The sequence below is a fragment of the Cucumis melo genome, chromosome 6 (assembly GCF_025177605.1).
Source record: "Cucumis melo cultivar AY chromosome 6, USDA_Cmelo_AY_1.0, whole genome shotgun sequence".
NCBI classification, from domain to species: domain Eukaryota; kingdom Viridiplantae; phylum Streptophyta; class Magnoliopsida; order Cucurbitales; family Cucurbitaceae; genus Cucumis; species Cucumis melo.
This window is the reverse complement of record NC_066862.1, coordinates 28,881,531-28,905,628: the sequence shown is the minus strand read 5'-3', so window position 1 is coordinate 28,905,628 and position 24,098 is coordinate 28,881,531. Positions and strand designations below refer to the sequence as shown.

General features: G+C 34.8%; 4 protein-coding genes across 5 annotated transcripts; 1 reads left to right on the top strand and 3 right to left on the bottom strand.

Annotated features, from left to right (window-relative positions):
- Positions 1 to 891: 891 nt before the first annotated feature.
- LOC103490817 (uncharacterized) lies at positions 892 to 1,894 on the top strand. Its single transcript, XM_008450523.3, has one exon. The coding sequence runs from the start codon at positions 1,102 to 1,104 to the stop codon at positions 1,768 to 1,770; it is 669 nt and encodes a 222-aa protein (XP_008448745.2). The 5' UTR covers positions 892 to 1,101; the 3' UTR covers positions 1,771 to 1,894.
- Positions 1,895 to 2,061: 167 nt separating this feature from the next.
- Positions 2,062 to 12,933, bottom strand: LOC103490818 (regulator of nonsense transcripts 1 homolog). 2 transcript variants are annotated; one of them, XM_008450524.3, is made up of 29 exons: positions 12,231 to 12,933; positions 11,350 to 11,601; positions 11,089 to 11,259; positions 10,933 to 10,983; positions 10,592 to 10,684; positions 10,405 to 10,500; positions 9,948 to 9,998; positions 9,742 to 9,860; positions 9,426 to 9,534; positions 8,667 to 8,789; positions 8,504 to 8,575; positions 8,242 to 8,313; positions 8,072 to 8,138; positions 7,207 to 7,349; positions 7,055 to 7,126; positions 6,844 to 6,972; positions 6,472 to 6,627; positions 5,912 to 6,025; positions 5,735 to 5,833; positions 5,573 to 5,650; positions 4,971 to 5,105; positions 4,753 to 4,827; positions 4,551 to 4,668; positions 4,063 to 4,433; positions 3,911 to 3,973; positions 3,754 to 3,825; positions 3,438 to 3,569; positions 3,236 to 3,355; positions 2,062 to 3,042 (listed from the first exon to the last, which is right to left on the bottom strand). In XM_008450524.3, the coding sequence occupies exons 1-29, from the start codon at positions 12,747 to 12,749 to the stop codon at positions 2,908 to 2,910; spliced, it is 3,807 nt and encodes a 1,268-aa protein (XP_008448746.2). In that variant the 5' UTR covers positions 12,750 to 12,933; the 3' UTR covers positions 2,062 to 2,907. The 2 variants fall into 2 exon arrangements, with proteins under 2 accessions (XP_008448746.2, XP_050942397.1); XM_051086440.1 differs by having other exon boundaries at positions 2,062 to 3,045; positions 12,231 to 12,932.
- A 2,638-nt stretch (positions 12,934 to 15,571) lies between these two features.
- Positions 15,572 to 18,751, bottom strand: LOC103490819 (haloacid dehalogenase-like hydrolase domain-containing protein Sgpp). The gene is made up of 5 exons (XM_008450525.3): positions 18,490 to 18,751; positions 16,790 to 16,904; positions 16,442 to 16,593; positions 16,100 to 16,361; positions 15,572 to 16,007 (listed from the first exon to the last, which is right to left on the bottom strand). The coding sequence occupies exons 1-5, from the start codon at positions 18,522 to 18,524 to the stop codon at positions 15,819 to 15,821; spliced, it is 753 nt and encodes a 250-aa protein (XP_008448747.2). The 5' UTR covers positions 18,525 to 18,751; the 3' UTR covers positions 15,572 to 15,818.
- Positions 18,752 to 21,119: 2,368 nt separating this feature from the next.
- On the bottom strand, positions 21,120 to 22,137 carry LOC103490816 (haloacid dehalogenase-like hydrolase domain-containing protein Sgpp). The gene is made up of 2 exons (XM_051086439.1): positions 21,698 to 22,137; positions 21,120 to 21,615 (listed from the first exon to the last, which is right to left on the bottom strand). Exons 1-2 carry the CDS (start codon positions 21,839 to 21,841, stop codon positions 21,427 to 21,429), a joined length of 333 nt encoding a protein of 110 aa, XP_050942396.1. The 5' UTR covers positions 21,842 to 22,137; the 3' UTR covers positions 21,120 to 21,426.
- Between the last annotated feature and the right edge of the window lie 1,961 nt (positions 22,138 to 24,098).

The window sequence follows — 24,098 nt, the reverse complement described above, 5'->3', positions numbered from 1 at the left end:
CACCTTATTTGGAAAAAATAGCAAATTAGTATCGAACTTTAAATTGATTAATCTACTTGTTAATTATTAATTGCTCAGCAACATATTTTTATCTCTAAACCAAAATACTTTGTTACTACTATATTTCAAGACCTAAAGAAGAAAAGGAGAGACTATATTTCAAGAAAATTTAACAAGTGTACATTGTGTTTTTTTCCACCATTTTGGTATGTCTAATATATATATATATATTGGTAATGTATTTAGAAAAGCATCATGAGAGGCTAAATAGAAGAATACTTATCCTCACCTTCATAAAAGTAAAGAAACATGACAGAATATGTTCTAAGGTATCAAAATTTTCATCTATAACCAAAATGAGGATGATTTTTCATATCTAATACATTCCCTCGTTGAAGAATCTTGAAATTTTGAAAACAAACAAGTCATGGAAGCGAAATATCGAAGAAATTCCCAAAGTAAAATATGATGCTTTTGCATAAAGTGAAATAACTCCAAAAGCTTCTCCCTTGAACCGTCCACCTCTCTAAGCATATTCTCCCTCAATTCTAAAGTCTTGTAATATCATAAATTGAAACGATTGAAAATATAACAATCAAATCCAAAATATTTGTAGGTATAACACAATACAAAAGAATCTACAAATATGATAAAATTTAGATTTGATTCTCAAAATCTATCAATAATAATCTATTAATAGCAATTGCGTACGCCACATATATTTTGCTATATTTGTAATTATTTACAAAAAGTTGCTATCCTCCTTATTAATATTCTTAAAAGCAGTTTTGTACTATAGTAATAAATCTAATATGGGAAGAGGATAATGTGTGCACAGTCACCAAAGGAATAAAGGAAACAAATTTGCCATATCTAAAATGGAAGAGGCAGATTCAATCCTCTTGCCCTTGTCTTTTCCCTCCAACTTTGAGGTATCTTATTCCTACAAAATACTCTCCAAAAGGAGAGAATGGCATTTGATTCTTTAAAAAGAGGACTTTTTTTTTGTATTGGAGATTCAAACGGTGGTTTGTCATATAAAAACAGTAAGGCTCAAAGAAAATTGAGGTAACAAAGGAAGAAGCGAAGAAAGGGATTACTATGGTTGTAAAAGAGTTTCAAATCAGTGATAGAAACATTGTAATCCATGAGCTTGACGACCTCTATGATTCCACAACTGGAAGAGTGCTCACCGGTTCCTGGGTCTGGAACTCGGCCTTCGTCCTAGCCGAGTGGATGGCAACTCAGTGCAAGCTATTGGACTTCGACTTCCGGCAGAAGAACGTGATTGAGCTTGGCGCTGGGGCTGGACTCCCTGGCTTGACGGCAGCTTTACTTGGTGCTAATCGTGTTGTACTTACCGACGTAAAGCCATTGCTTCTTGGGCTGTTGGAGAATGTAGATGCCAATGGACTTGGAGATCGAGTGGAAGTAAGGGAACTCGTGTGGGGCTCGAACGAATTGGCAAGTCAAGCAAATGAGTTGGGGGAGTTTGACCTGATTTTGATGTCAGATCTGTTCTACGACTCGGAGGAAATGCCCCATCTAGCACAAGTACTAAAGATCATCTCTGGGACAGATAGCAAGATCTGGGCAGCATCCGAGATCCGACCATGGACTATCGAGTGCATTACAGAGTTGGTAAATCAAGGATTCAAGATCACGGAGTCACCAGTTCAACACGATGATGAATCTCGTGAGGAAGACAACCATAAGGTTTTAGACTCGTATTCTATATTCCATCTCAGACAAGAAGAAAGAAACCTATAAATGTATCAATCCAAGACGTGACGATGTACCATTAAGTGTAGAACAAACCGAGTCACCAATTCAACACAATGAACCTCGTGAAGACTCAATCACATACCAATTTATACCCCTTTTCTATTTTTCATCTCAGACAATCAGACGAGGAAAGAAACTTCTAGCCAAATCTCTCATGATCAAGATAGTTTCGTAATGAATAGAAATTCAAGTTTCAAAGCTCAGAAACATCAAAAGTAATAAACATTAAAAAATGAAAAAAAAGAAAAAAAAGGAAGGAAATTGGCAAGCAAGATAGAAGATAAAACTGTTCGATGGCCTTCTCGATATTTCATTTCCATATAGCCTATCCTTCGAAGAAGATGACTTGAAACAAAATGGCACTAAAAATGGAGACATCAAGGTAGAGAGCTGAGTATGTGATGTATACAATTCACTCTAACAAGCCCAAAGATGACATATATATACCATATTCAAAATACATTCATTCCTGTGTGGGGGTGGTAGCAGCAATCACTAAGCAAAAGAAAATAAATATATAATAATTCCTATAGTGTCTATGGCCATCCTCTACTTGATGAAATGATAAAGCAGAGTACAAAGGTACATGTCACGGGGAGGTGTGAAAGGATGATGATAAGGCAACTTTCACCAGCTGCTGCTGTACAAAAATGTCCATTTGATTGCTGTCTGCTTCGGTATTTTTTCTAAAAAAAATGGAATCAGTTGCCCGAGTTATATCACACAAAATGTAGCTGATCCTACATATTATGGAACCCTTCCGCCGAAACCGTGCCATGGAGTGCTCCGTTGCACAAAATAACATTTCGTAGTTTTATTCATTAACACAAAAACCTCAAGTAGGAATTTATGGGTTTTCTTTTCTTTCTCAGCCCTGGATGTGCAGCCCTTGTTTTGCTGAAAGACGTGCCTTTCGTCTTTTGTCCACTCTTTGAGTTATTAATGGATTGCCAAATCACATGTTACCAACAATTTGTTGTGGATAGAATAATCATATTCACCAAAAAATGGCAAGGTTTTTTCTTCAACCAAGAGGTAGACAGACAGTTGCATACAGATAGCACACACCAAGTTGCCGGATGCAAAGACTACCCATCACCGCTGTGAATCCTACACACTCTCTCAACCACTAAAGTGAATTTTCTGATTTTGGGAGCTCTGTCCCTGCTGAGGCTGCTGCTGTGGTGGGGCCTGCAGGGTTGAGGGCTGTGTATTGTAATGTGCAAAGGGCTGGGAGTAGAGAGAATTCATCATGCCCTGCTGTAAAAGTATCATTTCCTTTTTCAGCAACAAAAAAAAGGCAACCAAAGGATTAAAATGATGCACCCTCCCCCTCCCCCCAACAAAAGAAAAAATTGATCAAGTGAAAAGCTATAATAAGCCAAGTGTTCCCACACCCTAACATTCAGAAAAATTTGACATTCGAAATCTGCAGAGCATTAAGAGAAACCTGAGACTGTAGTGGGTTTGCATTGGTCACATTGTAGTGACTTTGGGATGCTTCATCTAGTGAGGGATCGCTGAAACCAACTTGAGTAAATAAACCTTGTGAACCATGGTTCATGTAATCCTGTGGGATAGATGGGGATTAAATGTCAATGGAAACCTTCTGAAATAAAGCCAAGAAGAAAGGAGAAAGAATAGTAGAAAACCTGTGACATGAAATCATTTCCTGCTCCAAAACGGGAATATCCAGATTGAGAATTCTGGTTCAGGAAGCTCCCTGGAAAGCCACCCTGCCCTCCTTGACCAACGTAGTCAATGGGATAACCAGTTTGAGATGCCTAAGGATAAACCAAAAGAGAACGTTAATAGTTGACTGGATACATCCACCATTAGCCACAAACAAAAACAAAAGGAATCCAACTTATATACTCAGTATTGAACTTGCGCACTAATGCAAGGAATCAAATAAGAAAAATTTGACACGCGGGCACGATCTAAAAAAAGAATTAGGTTTTTGGGTACCTGAGTGGAGAAATCAGTGACATTATAAGGAACATGCGATCCCTGGCTTTTAAAGTCATCGCCCAAGAAGTCCTGATTACAATCATCAACATTACTTGAGAAAAGTAGATCATGGATAAACATCGCAAAGCTAAACATATCATACACCCATAAGTACCTGGGAAATTCCCCCCATGGAGTACCCATCGCGAAATGTTTGAGTAGGTGGCTGAACAGGCATCTATTGGTTGAACAAAGAAAGATACTTTAGAGTTTTAGTACATAAGGTAACCGTCAAGGTGGATAGTGAGAGGGAGAAAAGATACACACGTTGTTAACAAACCCAAGTTGGGACAACGGACCACCCACTGATGGTTGGCTATTGGGACTCTCCAAACCAGGAAAGTTAAAAGTGGAACCGAGATTTCCAATATTTTGTTGAGAGCCTTGCTGATTTGGAAGCTGACTCCCAATAGGAGCACCTGCATTTCCCCGCCCTGCCCCGAAACCCCTACTTCCTGGTTGAGGAACATGAGGAACAGCACCAACTGGTCCATGTACAGCTCCACGAGTTGGAATTGCGTATGGCTGTGGGGGACCGCCGTGAAATGAGGGGAGGGGAACTCGAGGCATGGGATAACCAGATGCATGCACACCAGGCTTTTGGGCGCCATTCGGCAGGTGAGGAGGAAAGTACGAACCTGAATTAAGTGATTTGAGTGATCAAATAAAATACGCCACATGTGTCCTTAAGAACTTCTGCAAAACAAAGTCGGGAACTCATGAAAATGGTTAGATGTCAGGGATGAAAAACATACCTCTACCACGACTACTTCTTCTATCAGCATTAGGGCCGGATGGGGCAACAGGTCCAAAATTATCATTTTGCACAACTCCAGGCCCACCAGCAAAGAAAAGACGTCGATCATTGTATATCTGAACCATAAAAGTAACCAATAAAAAACAATATAATTTAAAAGTCCTCCCTCTACCCCAAATCTCTTCCATCCAGTGGTCTACCTTTTTAGGCTTCTGAAATTGAATCATGCTTTGTTTCAAGTTATTCAAGGGGCCCTCAACCAAGCACTCATGTTCCTACCAGACATTGATAGTAGTATAGTAAGCCAGAAATACAGCAAATGCTTAGGATATAAACAAAAGATGAAAGCATATCACATAATAAATCAGGGATCTCAACTGAAGTGAGTCACAATAAATCACTAATTCATATAAAATACCTTGTAATGCGTCAATAAGCTATTCCACAGTGGTTGTTTGCTCAAAACCTTTGGGTTTCCTAGTATGACGATACCATATCGAGCTCGTGTTAAAGCCACATTGAGCCTGCGAGGATCATTAAGAAATCCAATGCCCTAAAAGGAATAGGCCTTTTCAGTAACTCTGAAATTATAACTTTATTTGGAAAAGATATGAGAAGAATAACACACAAAATAAATATTGCACAAGGCAAGTAAAATGTCAAACACCTTAAAGTCTGGGCCGTTGCATTCTAGGATATGTGTACAGCATCAGCAAGTGTGCATTTTTTAAGTTTTCAAGTGAATTGGAGATAGATGATAAAAAAGGCTAACGTAAAAAGGTACAAAGTTAACAACTTTTTTACCAATAAGCATATAAACAAACCTTGTATAAAAGAATATATTTATATGAGAACCTCCTACAGAACCAATTTCAAGCACAGATGGATGACACGATGGTACTATACTTCATACGTTATCCTCCGTACAGGGAGAGAGAACCAAAGGGAAGAACAGGACAAAGTTGCATATATGATTTCAGTTAAAAATACAAAGCAACTACACCAGAAAATGTAACCAACCTGATGTTCATTGCTCCTCACACATGACAATATAATATAATCTTTTTCCCTTCCTTGAAATGAATCCACGCTTGCAACCTATTAACAGAAACAGGGCAGAATTGCAGCTAGTAACAACAAACGAAACAAGGATATTGGCAAACACTTTATGAGCAAAATTACCTCTATTTCTTTGTAAAGTTGCTGTCTGAGAGCACCATTTCTTGACATATAGTTAACGATGTAAGCTCTTTGCCCCTCATACGGTGTGATAACTCCAATCTGTAGTAATCAGGTTAGTGACATAAAAAAATTGAGGGAAAATATCATTCTATCGACGGAAGATTACAACCAATATACCTGACTAGGGACTACGCCACTCCTTAAAAAAGTGGTCACAATTTTTTCTACATTTGCTGCCTCAGTCCTATTTAGGTAGGAAGTTCCACTGGCACTTATCTCCTCTTGTCCCATCTATAAATATTCGATGTGAAAGTTCAGAACATGAATGCAAACACAACTAAAGACAAATACAACTTAGAAACACCAGAGAAAAGGCAAGTTAGCTGATCATATGCTATGTCAAAACTGAAGAATTCTTTCATCCGTTTCTTTTCTTTTTTTTTTTCCCTTAAACAACAGAACATACGTTTAAAAGTTTACAAACTCTGGAGAATTCAAGTTAGAACATACACACAATTCAAGTTTTATCAAAAAAAAAAAAAAATGGATGCGTACATCTCCAAACTCAAACCATGGGGCCATGGACTCCTTTCAAGAGTATCAATTGTGATCTTTTAATTACTCATTTTTTCTATTGTTTATGATTGTTCATTGTTTTGTAGCTCCTAGACTATGACCCACTCTCCACAGTTTGACAGTCTCTTTGCTCTCTTATTGACAAAACCAAAGACAAATACCTGAACATAGAAGAACATTGGACGGTTGGGAACAGGCCATGGGAAGTCGATGCCTGTTGATTGCCTTTCGTTGATGGTAACTCCATTTTGTAGTGTGCCCTCATAGAAGCTGTTAGAAGGAAATTCAGAAAGCGATGGGTGCATTCGATATTGGACCTACAATAAAAGAGAGAAACCATAGCATCAGCATATTCTGAGACAATTGGATGTGCATTACTATTTTGATAGCAAAATAAAACAAGATATAAAAAATGTAATAATTGTTGGATTCTAATACTTAAATTACAAATGTCAAAGTAGGTTAAATTTATGTGGTGAAATTGTTCTCATACATCGCTTGAATCATATGCAAGTAAAAACCATTGGTAATACCTGCAATCTAATTGGCTTCACACCAAGAAGGACAAGACGTTCAAAGAGCGACTGAGCCAGCCCTGCACGTGCCGCTTTTTTACACATAATGACAGGTCCCAGTTGGCAATGGTCACCAACAAGAACAGCCTAAAACAAGAAAAAAAAAATCAGTATGAGAAAATAAACACAATTTAAATAGATGACGACGTGAATTGAAAACTCCACGTGCCTGCTTTGCTCCAAGAACAAGAGGAATGAGACATTCAGGTTCTGTGGCCTGAGTAGACTCGTCAATAAGAACCTACACAAAGATAGAATCTTTAAGTTTATAAGTTATTTGCAATTTCACATCAGTATGACAACAGCCAATATTGCTCTAACCTGACGAAATCTAAAATTTGACAAGCGTGGGTCTCCCGCACCAACACATGTGCAGCAAATAACATCTGCACTCTGTGAAATTTCCCTCTCTGTTGCTCTCTTAAGGGCCTTATATTTTTTCTCATCACTGCTAGACAACTCCCCTGTTTGGTTAAACAATGAGTATGCATTATTAAACAGCAAACTAGCATCTGAATCTTAAATGAAACAAGAGAAATAATGTCAACACACCAACCAATACAACTGCTCACCAAGAAATACACCAAGGAACAATAATATTCATTGCGATAAGTAGACAGGAAGCACTAACATCCATTGTACAACTTCTTTTGAAGCATCTTTTCAATCTCTAACCGACAAGTAATTTTCAAAATCCCATTGCTTTATATAAGTAACCAACCTTTCCATTGAAAAGATGATAGGATATCAAAGGCATACCATAAAAGAAGCCCAAAAAACAACCAGCCCCCACCCAATTACAAAAATGGGTCACAATCCACAAGAATAGTAAGCTGATAAGAACAAAACACACTATTAACAGACACCCTTAAAAAGAACTAAATCTAATCAAATCCCAAATTTTCGGAATCCCTTTGTTCACTGTCAACTTAGGTAGAGCACAATGAAAAAAGAACACTTGAGTCCAGTCCTAAGAATATCAAATTGTCAAAAGGAAATTCACAACTACGCACTCTTTTTCATGAAATGGAAAAGCAGCTGAGAGGTACTGAAGCCTAAAAAGACATGAAACTATTTGATATTTCATTGGGCTCCAAGAAGAATACATATAGACAAAATGTTTCAGAGAAATCAGAGAATGAAGAATGTCCTAATAAGAACATTAGTTAGAAAAAGCAAATCACACCTTGCTCATCTTTCAATTGTTGCAACTTATGAAGTTCACTTCTTTCCGATGTGTCAAGATGCCGAACCTATTAATAGATCAATCCATCAGACTTGACGATAAAACATGAAAATGAGCACTTAGTCACAGACTCAGTGCAGATAAAGACCCAAGATACAATGATCAAATACCTGATAATGAAGGGTTAAGTGTTCCACAGGAGAACTTACAGCTTCCCTTGATTTTGCACATAGCCTAACAACCTTGATTCAGAAAGCAGTCATGAAATTGTGAATGATACTTCCAATAGCCTCAAATAGACAGTAGCAACAAAAAGTCATACTAGATATACCAAACGATGAACTTAAGAAACGAACTGTTACATGATACATCTGACAAACATAAGAGGCAATGTGAAGACCAAGGAGGAACTAGTAAATACTAATTCATTACCTTCAATCCAGTTGCACTTATCTTCTCTGCCAGCTGGTCCACAGCCACATTACTAGGGGCACAGACCAGTACCTGCCAAGTGGATGAACATCTTACATTCACAATCTGAAAGCTGGATATGAAGATTAACAAGGGAACTAGAAAAATGTATTTGAAGTGAGACCTGCCCTTGGCCTTGTTTGGCCATATGATACACAATGGCAGCAGAAGTTACAGTTTTTCCAGTGCCCGGAGGTCCCTGAATCAAGCTTATTGGCTTCTGAAGAACACTTTTGACAGCAAATACCTACAATAAATTTTTCAAAAATGTCAATAGAAAAGTTGAGGCCAAATTTGTAAAAGTAAGATGGAGAGGGGGAACACAACACAAATCCTATCAACTTTCCGTTCCAAGTTTGTCTAAAGGATTAAAAAAACAACCAATAGCATCATAAGAAGACATGCAAAAACTATGGAGATCCCTCTGTATAATTAACATGATTGGAAACCTGGAATAATTCCCAACTCTCATAAACAGAAAAAAATAATGGTCACTCTAACTATGAAATGATGTAAAAGAATAAGGGATCTTAAGAGATATATTAGCACTGCCCATAAGAAAGGAAAATAAAGCCCCCACTTATCATATCCAGTGTACACAATGCAATGGTACCTTTCTACAAAGAAATAAGTACATGGCAGCACAAAAAGAATATGAACATATTGATTGAAGTAGTGAAGAGACAACCAGCACCAATTACAAACCATTCCATATCACAAGAAGAACTCCCCCAAAAACAAAATGCTCCAGAATCTCAATTGCATTAAAAGAAGAATCAGATAATTTTATTCCGTGATTGGTAAACATATATTTCACAACTCAATATAGCATAGGAAATTCAAATCTAGACAAACTTGAGGTATTTTATTTCTAAGAGCATACTTGAGATGCATTGAGCTCAGGGAGGCCAGGAGCACCAAAACGACGAGGAAGCGTATTGCGGACCATCTGGACCTCCACTTCATGTCCTAATAAGTGATGGTAGATATAACTGCACATAAAACATCAAAAAGTTCATTGTCATAGTCTGTTGGAATACACATATCAAGCAGCATTTCTTATAGATACAATCTCCTTAGGACATTTACTAAAATGGGGAAGTGTTATCGCCGGACCCTAAAGAAGGCTCGGCTCGTTGCACCAAATAGAGTTATAAAAATTAATTTCCTTATCCCCAAACAGTGCAGACAGTTCTTACCCACTAACACTGGTCTCGTCAACAGCAAATGTCTTCATAGCTCCCTGCATTCGGTCAAAGCTTGTACTCTTCCACACAAAATCAACACTAAAACCATGGACCACATCAACTGGGACCCCCTATACACCAAAAGACAAAACAATCCTTAACAAACAACTTAACCCAACAAAAGTTAATAATAAATAACCACCAAAATTGGGTGCTACCTGGCTTGCACGAAGCTCAAGTGCAACCTCTTCCTGTGCAGTCAGCTTGATCTAACATGGCAAAACAAGATTATGTCAATACGATACAATCATTACCAATTCGCGAGACAATTTAATTTCTCAACGTACAATAATCACTAAAATACTTCAACTGCAAAAATATCAAGCACTTCAGCTGTGAATTTAACAGAGCAAACTAATTATATCCAGTTTTTTTTCTTCCTGATTATTTTGCATCACAAAAAACCACCGGCAGCTTACTCACCAGTATTTTGAAAAATAAGAACTGTCCAATAGAAAATAAGCAGTACTCATGTAGGCAGCCCTCAAAAGATTTTAACCCACAACTATTTAAGGGATTCTTTTTGTTGGGCTACTTTCTAGCATGCCATTGTTAGTTCTTTCATATTTCTCCAGGAAAGTTAGGTTTCTCATCCCAAAAAACAAAGGCACCTACCACATGACCAACAGAATGCCAAGCTGGATGAGCTGCATCACCAGAATAACGCAACCTCAACTCATCTCCAGGTACAAGACGCAATTCATTGTCCTCCTATACCAACAAACCATGCAGCTTTAAAAATCAAGGAAAAAAAGGAGCCAATTGAAGTGTCCTTTTAACAAATAATAAATACTCCAAGTACCTTTGGAAAGACAAAATAAGCTATCCTCTTCTTGTTAAGGCCAATGTCCCAACGTACAGTGACATTATCCTTGCTCTGAGATTCTTTCATCATCTATTATAAAAAAAAATTAATAAGATCTTTCATCATCTATTATAAAAATGGAGCACGGTATTATACAAATATTTCAAAGGAAAAGTTAATATGATATTACACCATTCATTTAAATAAAATAATAATAATAATCAAGGAAAGGTACAATTATGGAATCGTGAGGTTAGATATAGTTCAAGACCTAATTGAAATATTTAAAAAAATAGAAGAACAGAAAGGTAAATGAGATAAGGAGCTTGGTACAATACTTTATCGTAGTCAGCTTCAAGCTTGATAAGAGGTGCAAATACATTTTGATACTGTAACAGGAAAGACAAAATGCCACCTTGTTAATACACCAGCATCAATGTAAAGTGCAACTTTGCCATGATAGCCACTAACTGACGGTTTAGATACAAGCCCACCTGATAAGCATCTTCATATTTCAATGCTACAGGCTGTGGTTCATCATCCACACCAGGTTTTTCAAGATCTTCAAGGGATGCATCTGGGTTTGTCTTCCAAAGTTCCTCAATTTTATTTATTTGTTGTGCACTAATTTGCCGTGCCCTCAACTGCTCTTGCTCAGAAGGAATCTACAAAGCAAAACGTTTGTAGGATAGTGAGAATACATCATATATTACCACATATCAAAGCTATAGATGTAATAGATTCTATACACAAACCTTAACCAGCCACTGCAAGAAGCACCTATCATCAATGAGAGGGCACCACTGACTCAAGTCCCAATTCATATCCTTGAGAGCATTTACACTTAAGCAAGGTTCCCTACAGAGTAGAACAACCACACTTTCCGTCTTTGCAGAAATAAATCCAAGGAGGAATACATTTCGGCAGCCACAATTGTAACACTCCAGAATTGTTTCTCCCAGTGGACTGTCTTTGTGAAGACAAACTTCCTTATGCTTTGCCCGGACCTAAAATCATCATGTATTGTTCAACAGAAAAACTAATGTAAGTTCTCTGATAAAAATTTCTCTTTAGCAAGAACCAAAATTATTATGTACAAAAACCACAGTTCCCTAATAAGAAAATAAGGCAAGATCCCATCAAAAATAAAATATGCTATTTTCTACAATCTACATCCACAGAAGAAAAAAAGCATCTTCCTTCCAATATTTAACTACTAGCGCTGTATAAGAATAAGGATTCATTCAATCATATTATAAAGTCCAAAAATATTGCAGCAGAGCATAATAACGTAAACATGCAACGTGGTACAAAAAGCATTCCCCACTCGCTCAACCGAAAAAGCTACAAAAAATCAAAGAAATATAACAACGCCCTTTCTCATATCAATTTCACCTAGGCTAATCAGGACAGAACGTCCGCAACTTCCTTATGAGGTATAACGAATCCTGATAGGAGAGTATATAAACGCCTATTGAACAACACTTTCACATGTTCTTCAACATTCACCGGACAATTGGTCCTCATTAAATTTCCGCGAAAGAAAATAAAAAGTAAATGTGTAATATTTAAAATTATCCAAAACGAAGCGGGATGAACAAAGGCCGAAACAAATAACAACGACACAGTAGCGTACCAGATGATTCACAATATGCGACCCAGACGTGTTCCCTCGCGAATTGCAGAACCACTTACGACACGCGGGTACATTACACCTCACAACACAAGCCGGGTTCGACACCCCACAATACCTACAAGCATGCTCCGTGAAATTCCCCTTCCCAAACTCATAATTATCATCATCCCCAGTATCCTCAAACGTCAACCCACTCATCCCGGCTGCCAATGCATCAACCATTTGATTATTACCGCCAGTATTCCCCGAACCTCCTCCAGTCCGTCCTTTCGTGGCACTTCCAGGTGCAGCGGAAACCGGAGACGCATCAGACTGGTGATCGGACCCGCCACCACGGTCCGTATGATCCGCTAAGGAATCAGAAGGAGTCGGCCACGCTACAGGGGACCTAATAGGGTCGCGAAATTCAGGGTAATCGAAGTCTTCCCCCTGTGTGTTGAACTCAAGAAATGTGTAAGCATCGTTACCCGTGTCGGGCTGAGATGCTGTTTCAAACAAATTGTTCTGTTGCGAATCCATGGAAATTGAAGAGCAATAACAATGATAGAAATGCCAATTAGAAATTGAAGATGAAGAATCAGGATTTAGGGGGTTGGAGTTGAAGGTTTGGTAGAAACGGTATTAGAATTATTAGGGTTAGGGTTTGGCATGGCATTACGAGGGGAAAGGAAAAAAAAGAAACTTAGGGAGGAAGTGGGAGAAAATGTAAAATAGAGTTTTGAAAAATAATAATAATAATAATAATAATAATAATAATAATAATAACAAAAATAATTTGAAGGAGTGTTTTTGAAGTTCACGCGCCAAAGTGATTGGATAAAGTCATGTGGTCCCACTATTACGTGTCGAGTAACTATTGTACCAAGTTTGAGCGCACGTGTGGCGCGTGGAATCGGTGTTTGGCTACGGAGATAAACGGATGCGTCCCCTTTTCTGTTTTTCTTTCTTCTTTGCTTTAAATTTTATTTTTGAATTAATTGATTTTAGGAACATTTATAAATATAGTAAAATAAAATAAAATATATTTACAAATTATAGCAATATTTTGTAATCTATCAACAAAAGAAATCTATAAACTTTTATTACAATCTATTAATATCACAGGTGCAAATATAAACTTTTATTATTGTCTATCAATGTTACTGATAGAAGCATATCAACGTCTATCAATATTTATTAAATATTGATAAAATCTGAAATTTTACTTTATTTTATAAATATTTTGTCTTACTTTTTTTATAATTTTTCTTAGTTTTAAATGCAACCATTTTTCTTATAATAATAATAACAATAACCATTTTTGGCTTTTTTATGTGAGATTTTCATCGGATCAATTTGTTAATTTAATGTCAGCATGACTTTAGATTTGTTGTAATTAACCTGTATTCATTTTTATGTTCAGAGTACAATTTAGGGACCTTTGCAAAAATAGCAAAAAAAAAAATTATGATAATAGAACCTATATCACTACATTTTTTAAATTGCAAAAGTAACAAATTTAAAAGCGAATAACCCTCTTATAACCCTATGATAACCCTTTGTTAATCGTCTGATAGTCATCATATTTGTCATATTCGCAATATGCAAAAAAGAGGTGCTATGAGTTTTTTTTTTTTTTTTTTGTCATCTGATGCAATTTTCCTACAATTTAACTAATGATTTTTTTTTTTAAATAGAAAAAAATTAACAAACTATTTACAATTCATAAAACAAAACACAAAATTCATTACACTTGATTTTTCTAAAAAATGTAAATATTTTGTGAATATTCTATTTTTGATAGTTTGGCTTTAACGCTGGTGTGAATGTATACTATCTATTTTGATATTTCATTTTGTGTGTTACTAAAAAATGTATTCCTTTTTTAGTTGGAAGGTTCGATTCATCATCCTGTGATTGTTATAATAAGAGGTCGTTAATGATCTACATTAAATATATAGGATAAATGAAACTCGTACAAAGTCTAAGTATATATATGTAACTAATTAACTTTGATTTCTCAAATCAATACTAACATTGTTCAATTGACACATATCATTTCTTAGTTGTTAAAAAGTATATGGTTTAAATCTCTAAACCTTTTTTCTATTTGAAGAAAAAAAAACAAAATTTCATATTTCAAACGGGAATCGGCTATCGACTATTCAACACAAATGACGTTTTAGAGAATTGTGTACTTTATTTTGAGAGTGGATACATATTTCAATAACAACAAATTGACACATTGTCAATATTTTAAATGTTTGCTTGTCTTAAATGCTTCTAAGAGCAAAAGTTGTCTCCACAAAACAGCATGAGTATTTTCAGTATGTTTTTTCCTCACTCACATGCATTTTAAGAAAAATTATTCGAAGATCGCCTAACATAAGATTACTCTTAACTAAACACGTTTAACTTTGAAGCTTTTACGATTGAGTCACTGAAAAAGATGTAAATTATTGGTATAGTTAATAACTTTTAATCCTTTTAAACATTTCTTAATCATATTTTCATGTTCTCAGGATTTCTAGTATTTAGATATGGTTTCAGTTCTTCATGTCTCCCTCCTAAACTCGAGATGTTAAATGGATTTCTCGTATTTAGGGATGCGAAGTCAAACTTCCAAATACTAGCAAGGGAGGTTTTGCCAACTATCGTTGAGCCTAGCTCACGTACAAACAAGTATCTTTAGCTAAACATACATCATTATGGAAACACAGGTTCTTTTAAATGACCATGTATTTTTAGTCTACAACGTCTCGAAAATAAAAAATTAAAGTTCAAGTAAAAGCACTTATATATTTTCTTTCTCAAAGGATATATTTTACTTGTGTTTGTTTAATCCACGTCCATTCGGTTGATAAGATTTTTGCAAATCTAAATTTACCATTTTCTTATCAAACCATGTTTCTTTAAAGAAAATGTTAATACTTCTTTTGGCTGATGCCATAACAAATATACCTAATTTCCCATAAGTTTAAAAATTACTCGTATTATTCTAAAAGTTGTAAGATTATCTTATGTATGCTATTAAAGTATTCAAAACGGCTATGGGTATAAAATAGTTAACAAGTTGGAGGAAGGTCAATTTGTATCTAAATGTTATTATTTCAAATTTAATCGAAACAAGAAGTTGGTCATTCATAGGTTATTATAGTTAGGTTATAATTGTTTATTTTTTTAGGTGTAGAATATGTTAGTTTGGGTTATAATAATTTGTGTGAGATGTAAACTACTTTAGTTTGAGAAAGAAATAATAAACACTGTAGTTGCTGCCGTAGGAAAACTCAAAGTCAAAACTACGACAGCTCACAAGCCTAAGCCTATATTGTTGTGAGCTCTTTTAAAAATAAAAATACATGGAAAGCAACAAGTAATATATCACTGGAAGAAAATAAAATTGATAGTGGCAATCTTGTATATGTTCGATAGGCCTTCCAATGACTTTCCCTAATCTATTAACCATCTTATTTTGATTGTATTAGGATTGGTATTAAGAGCCAAGGCTGAAGAATGACAGGTTTATTTCTACAGCTAAGTTATTCAAAGTATTAGATAGAGAGTAGCAATGAATTGATAGAATAATTCATCAATATGATGCATCGATGATCATGCATTCTTAACGGTACCTCCTCTCTTATCGAGTTCGTCCAAAGCTGCCCACAATTTCGGATCATCGTAGTCCTTTACGACAAGGGTAGGCTTTGCTTGCATCAACAATTGCTCGGGATTTCTCGTTGCTATACCGACGACAGGCATCTCGGCTGCCACTCCAGCTTTGATCCCTGATACAGAATCCTAGCAAAGCAAAGGAGTCAAGAAGTTAGATTCTAAACAAGCTCATCAAACTTTTGGGGAAAAGAAAATTGTACTTCCAAACGATGGCAGACCTCAAAAATGAAAGTGTGTTCCTTTGACACTTTGAGTACTTCCAAAGCCTTTAGATATGGTTCTGGATGTGGTTTGGCATGTTTACATTCACCTCCTATGATGATAGCCTCAAAAAAATCCTTAAGACCAAGTATTGAGATCATAAGCTCAGCATTCGGCCGAGGGGCATTTGTAACTGCAGCACGTTTCAATCCACGGTCTTCTATCCATTTCGTCACTTTATACAAGCCATTCACTGGCTTTAATTGTTCGGTGACCAATCTGTTGCATTAAGTTTTTCAGTTATATTGTCACCAACCATACCTATAAAGACATTCTATGGTATGAAGAGAAAGACTTACCTCCTAAACATAGCCTCCTTCTCATCGCAAAATTTCAAACCTCTTTCGAAATCATCAGGGAACAATGCTCGGGCAATATCATCATTATGTTTGCCGGCAACATTTTTAATGAAAAACTCCTCATCAATTGGAACCCCACCATTGTAACCAATCTGCAAATCATATCAGCATCTGTTACTGCCTCACCTATAACACTTCTTAAAACTTTGTTACACCAAACAGTTGGAGCCCTTTGTTGTAATCTGTTTTTTCATTTTTTTTTCGTTTTTGTAAATTCAAGTCAATAAATAAAGAAGAAGACTTCTCTCTATTTTCTTTTCCCTTCAAAGCATACAAAATAGAACTAACCTCCTGAAGCATTTCACGGAAGGCATAGTAATGAAGCGGATCCGAATCACACAATGTTCCATCTACGTCGAATAGAACTGCTTCCGCAGGTGCAAGTGCGGCAAGAGAGCTTTTGCTGGCTCCACAAATACAAGGAATAAGGAAAACAGAATAGCACAGGCAAACCAAATCTTTTAAAGTAGTAATAGCTCAAGGGAAATCTAAGAGAAGTTCAGTTGACTTTGTTGGACTTGTGCTCGAGGAGAGTCATGACAAACAATGATTCTGTCTCGTGCTCCTATTTATTTCTTTTAAGACTGTTAGAAATAGTAATGTTGAAGGCCCAAGGGTAGTTTAGATCTATTTTGCCCTAATTTTTTATTATTTTAATTTGGCTCGTGTTGCCTATAAATATTCCATTTTTGTAACTTTATTATCATCAGAAAATAATAAAAAACATCTATACTATGGTTTTTCTCCCTGTACTAAAGGTTTCCAGGTAGACTGTGTTCTTTCTTCGTTTCTATTTTTCGATAAAGACATTGATTAGGTTTAAATTACCATTTTAGTCCCTTTGGTTTGTGTTTGGTTTCACCACCCTATGGTTTTAAAATTGTCAATATAGCCAAAGTGGTTTGGTTTAATCTCTCAAACTTTTGTTCCATCCTCAAGTTTCGAACATACTATTTTACCAAGTATGTTTTCTTTTGATGAGGCAAAAAATTGGCAATGAGTTCACATCTAATATAGGTTTTGAATCACTCTTAAGTGCTTGAATAAGTGTGTTTTTAAGAATCACTCATAAAGTGCTTGAATAAATGTCTTTAAGTGAAATAATGTTTCTTATCACCTAAAAAGTCATTCCACGCACCTAAGTGTGTGAGATATATCCGAAAGTTGGTTGATGATACGAGAAAAGGAGGGACATGTGGGTTTGCGTGTAAAGGAAGACTCATAACATAACGAAGTTTTGAGAGATTTAACCAAACTATATAAACTAAATCGAAACTTATAAAACTATCATAATCAAATTGAAACGAAGTACAAGCTAAAATGGTAATTTAGCCTAAAAAATGAATCTCAAAATAAACAAGAGCAATGAGCTAGCATTCGTATATGGGAAGGCTAAATTCGTTGAAAGGGTGAAAAACAAAGGGACAAATGGGTTTTCAGGTAAAGGGATAATACTCCCAACAAGCAATTTCTGGTGTGGGCCATCAAATTTTGGCCCTACAATGATCTAAGATAAACTAGCATCTTCTTCATGAGTCAAGATTAATGAGTTCTCTTCTTTTCATCCTAAAAAGTATATGATCTTAATCAATCTCTAGGTTCTCCAATTTGAATACAAACTTACGTGCAAGAACATCATAGTGGAAGGTTCAATTTCACAAATCCAGAATGTAGAACCCCATTTACAATTGAAAGTGAAACTTCAAGATTCAAATGAATGTATAGCAAAGCAACAACATGAGCAGGATTCATGAAGAATCACAAGACTACAGACGCAAATTTCAGAAGCCTCGAAATAATAGATCCAGATGCACAAATCAATAGGCAATCACAAATTTCAAATCCCAAATCTCAACAAAAGCCCCCATCACAATGCATCAGGGAAATTCATTCATAATTTGCGATCACACATCACACACAAGTTTCAGATAGAAAACAACAAATCACCCAATCAACAAATAAATAGCATCTGCATGGTGGGAATTTACCTGTCAACTGAAATTTCATCTTTTGAAGCCGTCATCGTGGGCAGATATTGATGAAAGCTTGTGTTCAAATGTGGGAAATTTATGAAATGGGTATTGAGAACCGGGAAAAATGGAGATGGGTATTGGAAGAACAAGGCAAATGGGAGGTTTATAAAGGCGTATGGAGCATGAGGACGAGAACCCACCAGCGACTAACTCACAGATGCGACTTGTTTTTTACTTTGAGGATCTGTTCTGTAATTTGTGCATATATTCATATTCATATTCAAACAAAATCATGCCAACAACTTTACCTTTTATTTTAAAAAATACCAATATTCTTTTCAAAGTTATAATATAATCTTTTGACTTTTCTAAATGCTTCAAAATAATATGTGGAGTAAAAAAAATACTTTAAAATATAGAATGAAAAAGGTGGCTTAAAAAGACATGAGGTGATCTATTTTTTTTTTCTCATTATCACATTGTTTATAATTACAATTACGTATGACATTTTGTACTCTGTTGATAGTTCGAATATAAGATGTACTTTTAGTTCATGAAAATTGAAGTGATGTCTATTTGGTCGCTGAACAATAAAGATAATGTTGTTTGTCAGACAAAGATTGAAGAAGATGATGGTGAAAGGGAAATACTCAATCTAGTTCAAAAAATTGATATTGATTTTAATAAAATTACTGAATTGTCAAGAAAACTAGTCATTAACAACTACGTCACTTAAACGTTCGTCAACTAACGATCTATGTAGCTTCAATGATCATTTAGAACTATTTCTCCAACATTGAAAGTAAAATTTTAGTTTTTAAATTTCAAAGATCAAGTATATAGATATCAACTTCAAATCTTATGAATAAAATGTAATTTTTTTCATCGTAATTTTGAATGCGCATATAAAATGTTTTTGAAAGAACTTGTGTAGTTTATGCTAAAATAAGTTTAAGAGTAATCTTTTTTATAATGTAACTCAGCTAAGGAAATCATATGGGATGAAGAAGTCATAAATGTATCGCCATCAAAACTATGTGTTCGAATTAAAAAGGAAGAATAGAACTACATTAATATTTAAAAATAGAGGTGTATGACTATTGAAATATCACATTTTAGTTCTTGAACTTTCAAGTGGTTCTTCAACTTTTAAAATGTCCATTTTGATCTTTGAACTTTCATGTTCATGTTATATTCAATCTATAAACTTCTAAAACATTTATTTTGGTGTGTCTTTTTAAAAAATCATTTTAGCTAATCATACAACTGATAACCAACCCGACACCCTACAATAAGGTAAAGAGGGAGAATAACACAATGTGATTCTTTCCGATTCAAAGAGCAATGTTGAGAGAAGGTCAAAGTTGTAATGACATGAACATATTTATTCTCCTCTCGAGTGTTATAACAAAAAATGAGCAACAATATTAACAATGTTAAAAAAAATATATATCTTCAGGGAGAATTTCAATCTCCACATCGAAACGTCTCCCTTTTTAAGAGCTTTAATACATCCAGTACATTAGATTTCACTTCAATGAGAAAGTTATTCTCATACCATTATTCTTCTTCTATCACAAATAACAAATCGTTCAAAAGCACTTATGTCTCATAAAACTAGTCACATAAGCTTAGATGGTGTTTGAATTGAACTAAAATATTAATATTGTTGGTTAGTTATCTTTGAGATCGATTCTTTTTTCTTTTTAATTTTAAACATTTGAGCAAAAGATGACATGCATTGTCTGTCATTTTAAATTGTTAATAAAAAAACAATTATATATACTTTGAATTTTCTTTCTATATCTACTATAAACATCACCTTATTCAATCATCCATATAAGAATTTAACCTTAAAATAAATAGAAATAAATATTTATAATAATTATTTAATTAACTAATTATTTCTCAAACAGAAAATAAGATTTTGAGTAATTTGGATAATTCTAAATTAACTTTTGGAATCACTCTTAAGAGTTTGATACCAAACCTGAACTTAATTGTTTAAAAATCAACCGTACAAAATTATTCTAAAATTATTGTCTATCAAACTATCACTTCCAAGAGCACCCATGTCCTAAACATATGGTTGCAGTGATCAAAAAGCAAGAAAGAAAAAGATGTTGGTATCACTCTACTTTATGCAAAAGGTGATGGGTGGTTGAATATAAATAAACTAATAATTATTAATTTCCATGAAAATTGGGGGAATATTCTAAGAAAATTCTTAGAAGTGTCATTTTTATGGAGAAAAAGAGAAAACAAATAATGTTACGAGAATTTGGCATCATATGATCAGCAGCAGCCTTCATCGTCAGCCACATGTTACTTTTCACCTACCTTATATATCTACCCTCACACGTCTCTGCTCGCCATAGATATACACATTCTACTATAATATTTATGTTATATATATATATATATATATATACACATGTGACATATATTATGTAGGAGTACAGTTAGAGAACTTCATGATGAATGAATTATATAATTAAAAAGAAAAAGGCTTTAGAGCAGTGAGGTCAACACTGAATTAGTAATAACAATATAGGAAACATATTTTTGTGTTAGTGATTTCCAAACAATTGAAGTCATTTATTTATATAAATCAGTAGAGCTTTCAACCTTTGGACACAAGGGAAGAAAAGGCAAATTTTGATAAATAATAAGGCAGACAATATATCACACCATAAAGTGAAGTTAAAAATAAAAAAAATACGAGGAAAGCAAATATTACAGGGCCATTAATTTTAATGACATTTCCTAATCAATTAACCATCCTATATTCAGTATTTTGATTGTAATAGGATTGGTATTAAGACCCAGATTAAAGCTGAAGATCAATAACAAGTTTATTTCTACAAATAAGTTAACCCAAAAGCATATTAGATAGAGAGTAGGGATAAATTGATAGACCATTTCCTCGATACTTTACACTGATATTGATGGTCATGCATTTGTAATGGTATCTCCTCTCATAACTAGTTCGTCCAAAGCTGTCCACAATTTCGAATCGTTGTAGTCCTTTACGAGGAGGGCAGGTTTTGCTTGCATCAACAACTGCTCAGGTTTTCTCATTGATATACCAACAACAGGCATATCAGCTGCAACTCCAGCTTTGATACCTGTTATAGAATCCTAGCAAAGCAAATCATTCAAGATTTCAAGTTTCGAACAATGGGGAGAAAAGAAAAAATTTCACTATCAAAAGATGGCTGACCTCAAAAATGAAAGTGTGATCCTTTGACACTTTGAGTGCTTCCAAAGCCTTTAAGTATGGTTCTGGATGTGGTTTGGGATGCTCACATTCATCACCTATAATAATAGTCTCGAAAAAATCCATAAGACCGAGCATCGAGATCATGAGCTCGGCATTAATTCGAGAGGAATTCGTAACCGCAGCACATTTCAATCCGTGATCTTCGACCCATTTCTTCACTTTACACAAGCCACTCACAGGCTTTAATTGTTCAACAACTAATCTGTTACATTAAGTGCAACATTCCAAATTTTTAGAAGAAGTAGATTTGGTTATTTGAAAGAATTGAGGATTTGAATTGATTTGAGATTTTGGAAGGAAAAGTTGATTTTGGTTGATTTGGGATTTAAATGCGTAAGTGCGTGAATCGTAAAGAAAAAGAAAAAGGAAGGTAAGGGAAAAGGTAAGTTAGTGAGCGAAAAGAAGAAAGCTTGACTGACTATATGATAGCAAACGGTTTGTTTTATGCTTTTTTTAGAAAATTAGGATAATTAGATTAGTAATTACTTCGACTTGGTTTTGAAAATTTTAGATCCTTATGTTAAGTTCATTAGTTATATGTTGTCTCAATCAAAACCTACGGTGACAAATATTTTAAGGTATATATGAAGATAAATATTTTATTACCTCCTAAACATAGCCTCCTTTTCATCGATAGAATTCGCACCTCGTTCGACATCGTTCGGGAACAGTGTTTGGGTAATATCGGCATTGTTCTTGCCAGCAATATTTTTAATGTAAAACTCCTCGTCAATTGGAATCCCACCATTTGAAACCAATCTGTAAATTATCTCATCATATGTTTACTTAACAATTAGAGTCCTTTGTTCCAATCTTTTATTTTCTACCGTTTTGAGAAAATATTCCATAATCTAAGGTGAGGCTGCAGGTTGTGGAACACTATGCTTAAAAGAACTAACTAACCTCTTGAAGCATTTCTTGGAAGGCATAAAAATGGAGTGGATCTGAATCACACAATGTTCCATCTACATCGAACAGAACTGCTTCCACAGGAGCAATAATCCTCCCAAGACTACTGCTTTTGCTGCCTCCATGAAAATACCAAACAAATACGTTGAAACGACAACATTTAGACGTATCAAGTCACTCTCAAGCAGCTCTTTTGTAACATGTAGGTTAAAAAATCCTTTTGGTCCTTAAACTTTTTCGAAAGACTAATGATTTAGTCTCTCAACTTTAATAAAGTCATGGTTTTAGTAAGACGAAAAGTGTTTTTTTTTTTAACTTATTATTATTTTTGTGTTTGGTTTTATTTTGGGTCTCTATCTATTTGAGGCATTGAGTTGGTTATTAATTATTGTAGTCTCCATGTTATAATAGTATGTGTGTTGGAGGTGCAAACTATTTTAATTATACTACTATGTATTTGGGATGTATAGTACTTTGCTCCAATTAAAAAATAGGAAACGTTGTAACAAATAGAGAAAGAAATGATAAGTAGAAAATAATAAACAATATAATAAAGAAAAAATTAAAATAGAGTATTACCAATCAATTGTTGGTTATAATAGTTAGAAAAACAACGACAAACCGTTATAATCATAATAATCATACCTTATTTCATTTTCAAGATAAAATTAAAAGCATTTAAAAAGACCATTCAAACATGGTCTATTTTTTTTTATTTTGGTTCATTTTGGTCTCTATACTTTAACTGTAGTTAATTTTAAAAATCCCTTAAAAATGTTCATTTTGATCTTTGTAACTTTGAGTTTATTCATTTTGGTTCGCTCATAGCATTTTGTTCACTTCATTTTCATTTTTCAAGGGATTAAGTTGACCATATTTTGAAGTTGAACGACCAAAATGAATCAAAAGTTGAAAGTAAGGATCACAATATAATGAACCAAAGTTGAGATTATAACGTCCACCCAAATGACCAAAACGAACCGTTTTAGGGGTAGAGGAACAAAGATGAACTACCCAAACCAAATAAAGTTCACATTTTTAAAACTAGAACGACAAACATAAACCAAAACTAAAAGGACCCGAACTAGACAAAGTAATATTTGAACTTAAAAAAAGAGGCCACCATGACAAAATGCATGAGGAAAACGAATAAGGAAAGGAAAGAAGTATACAAAAATTTTACCCATGGAGAGAGTTTTCATCTTTTCAAACCGTCATGGTATACCCAAAAATGGGTATTATATATTACTTAGGTTCGAGAAAGAGATGAGGAGAAAAATGGAGATATGTTTGTGTTTGTTGAGAGAAGAAAGCAAATGTAGGTTTGTTTATAAAAGGGTTTCTGTTGGGGAGTAGAGAGTGCTATCCCCCACACCTTTAGCTTGCGGACCACAATTCACAGTCATTCAATTTTTAAAACATGTCTAAAATT

What these genes read in the sequence shown, in the direction of transcription:
- LOC103490819 (XM_008450525.3), bottom strand. Translation starts at nt 18,524, where the DNA reads ATGACGGCTTCAAAAGATGAAATTTCAGTTGACAG. An exon ending in GATGAAATTTCAGTTGACAG is followed by an intron (nt 16,905 to 18,489) that starts GTAAATTCCCAC and finishes TTGTGGAGCCAG; the next exon opens with CAAAAGCTCTCTTGCCGCAC. An exon ending in AACACACTTTCATTTTTGAG is followed by an intron (nt 16,008 to 16,099) that starts GTCTGCCATCGT and finishes TTGCTTTGCTAG; the next exon opens with GATTCTGTATCAGGGATCAA.
- LOC103490816 (XM_051086439.1), bottom strand. Translation starts at nt 21,841, where the DNA reads ATGATCTCGATGCTCGGTCTTATGGATTTTTTCGAGACTATTATTATA. An exon ending in ATCACACTTTCATTTTTGAG is followed by an intron (nt 21,616 to 21,697) that starts GTCAGCCATCTT and finishes TTGCTTTGCTAG; the next exon opens with GATTCTATAACAGGTATCAA.
- LOC103490817 (XM_008450523.3), top strand. Translation starts at nt 1,102, where the DNA reads ATGGTTGTAAAAGAGTTTCAAATCAGTGATAGAAACATTGTAATCCAT.
- LOC103490818 (XM_051086440.1), bottom strand. Translation starts at nt 12,749, where the DNA reads ATGGATTCGCAACAGAACAATTTGTTTGAAACAGCATCTCAGCCCGAC. An exon ending in CGCATATTGTGAATCATCTG is followed by an intron (nt 11,602 to 12,230) that starts GTACGCTACTGT and finishes TGATGATTTTAG; the next exon opens with GTCCGGGCAAAGCATAAGGA. An exon ending in CAATGTTCTTCTATGTTCAG is followed by an intron (nt 6,026 to 6,471) that starts GTATTTGTCTTT and finishes GAATATTTATAG; the next exon opens with ATGGGACAAGAGGAGATAAG.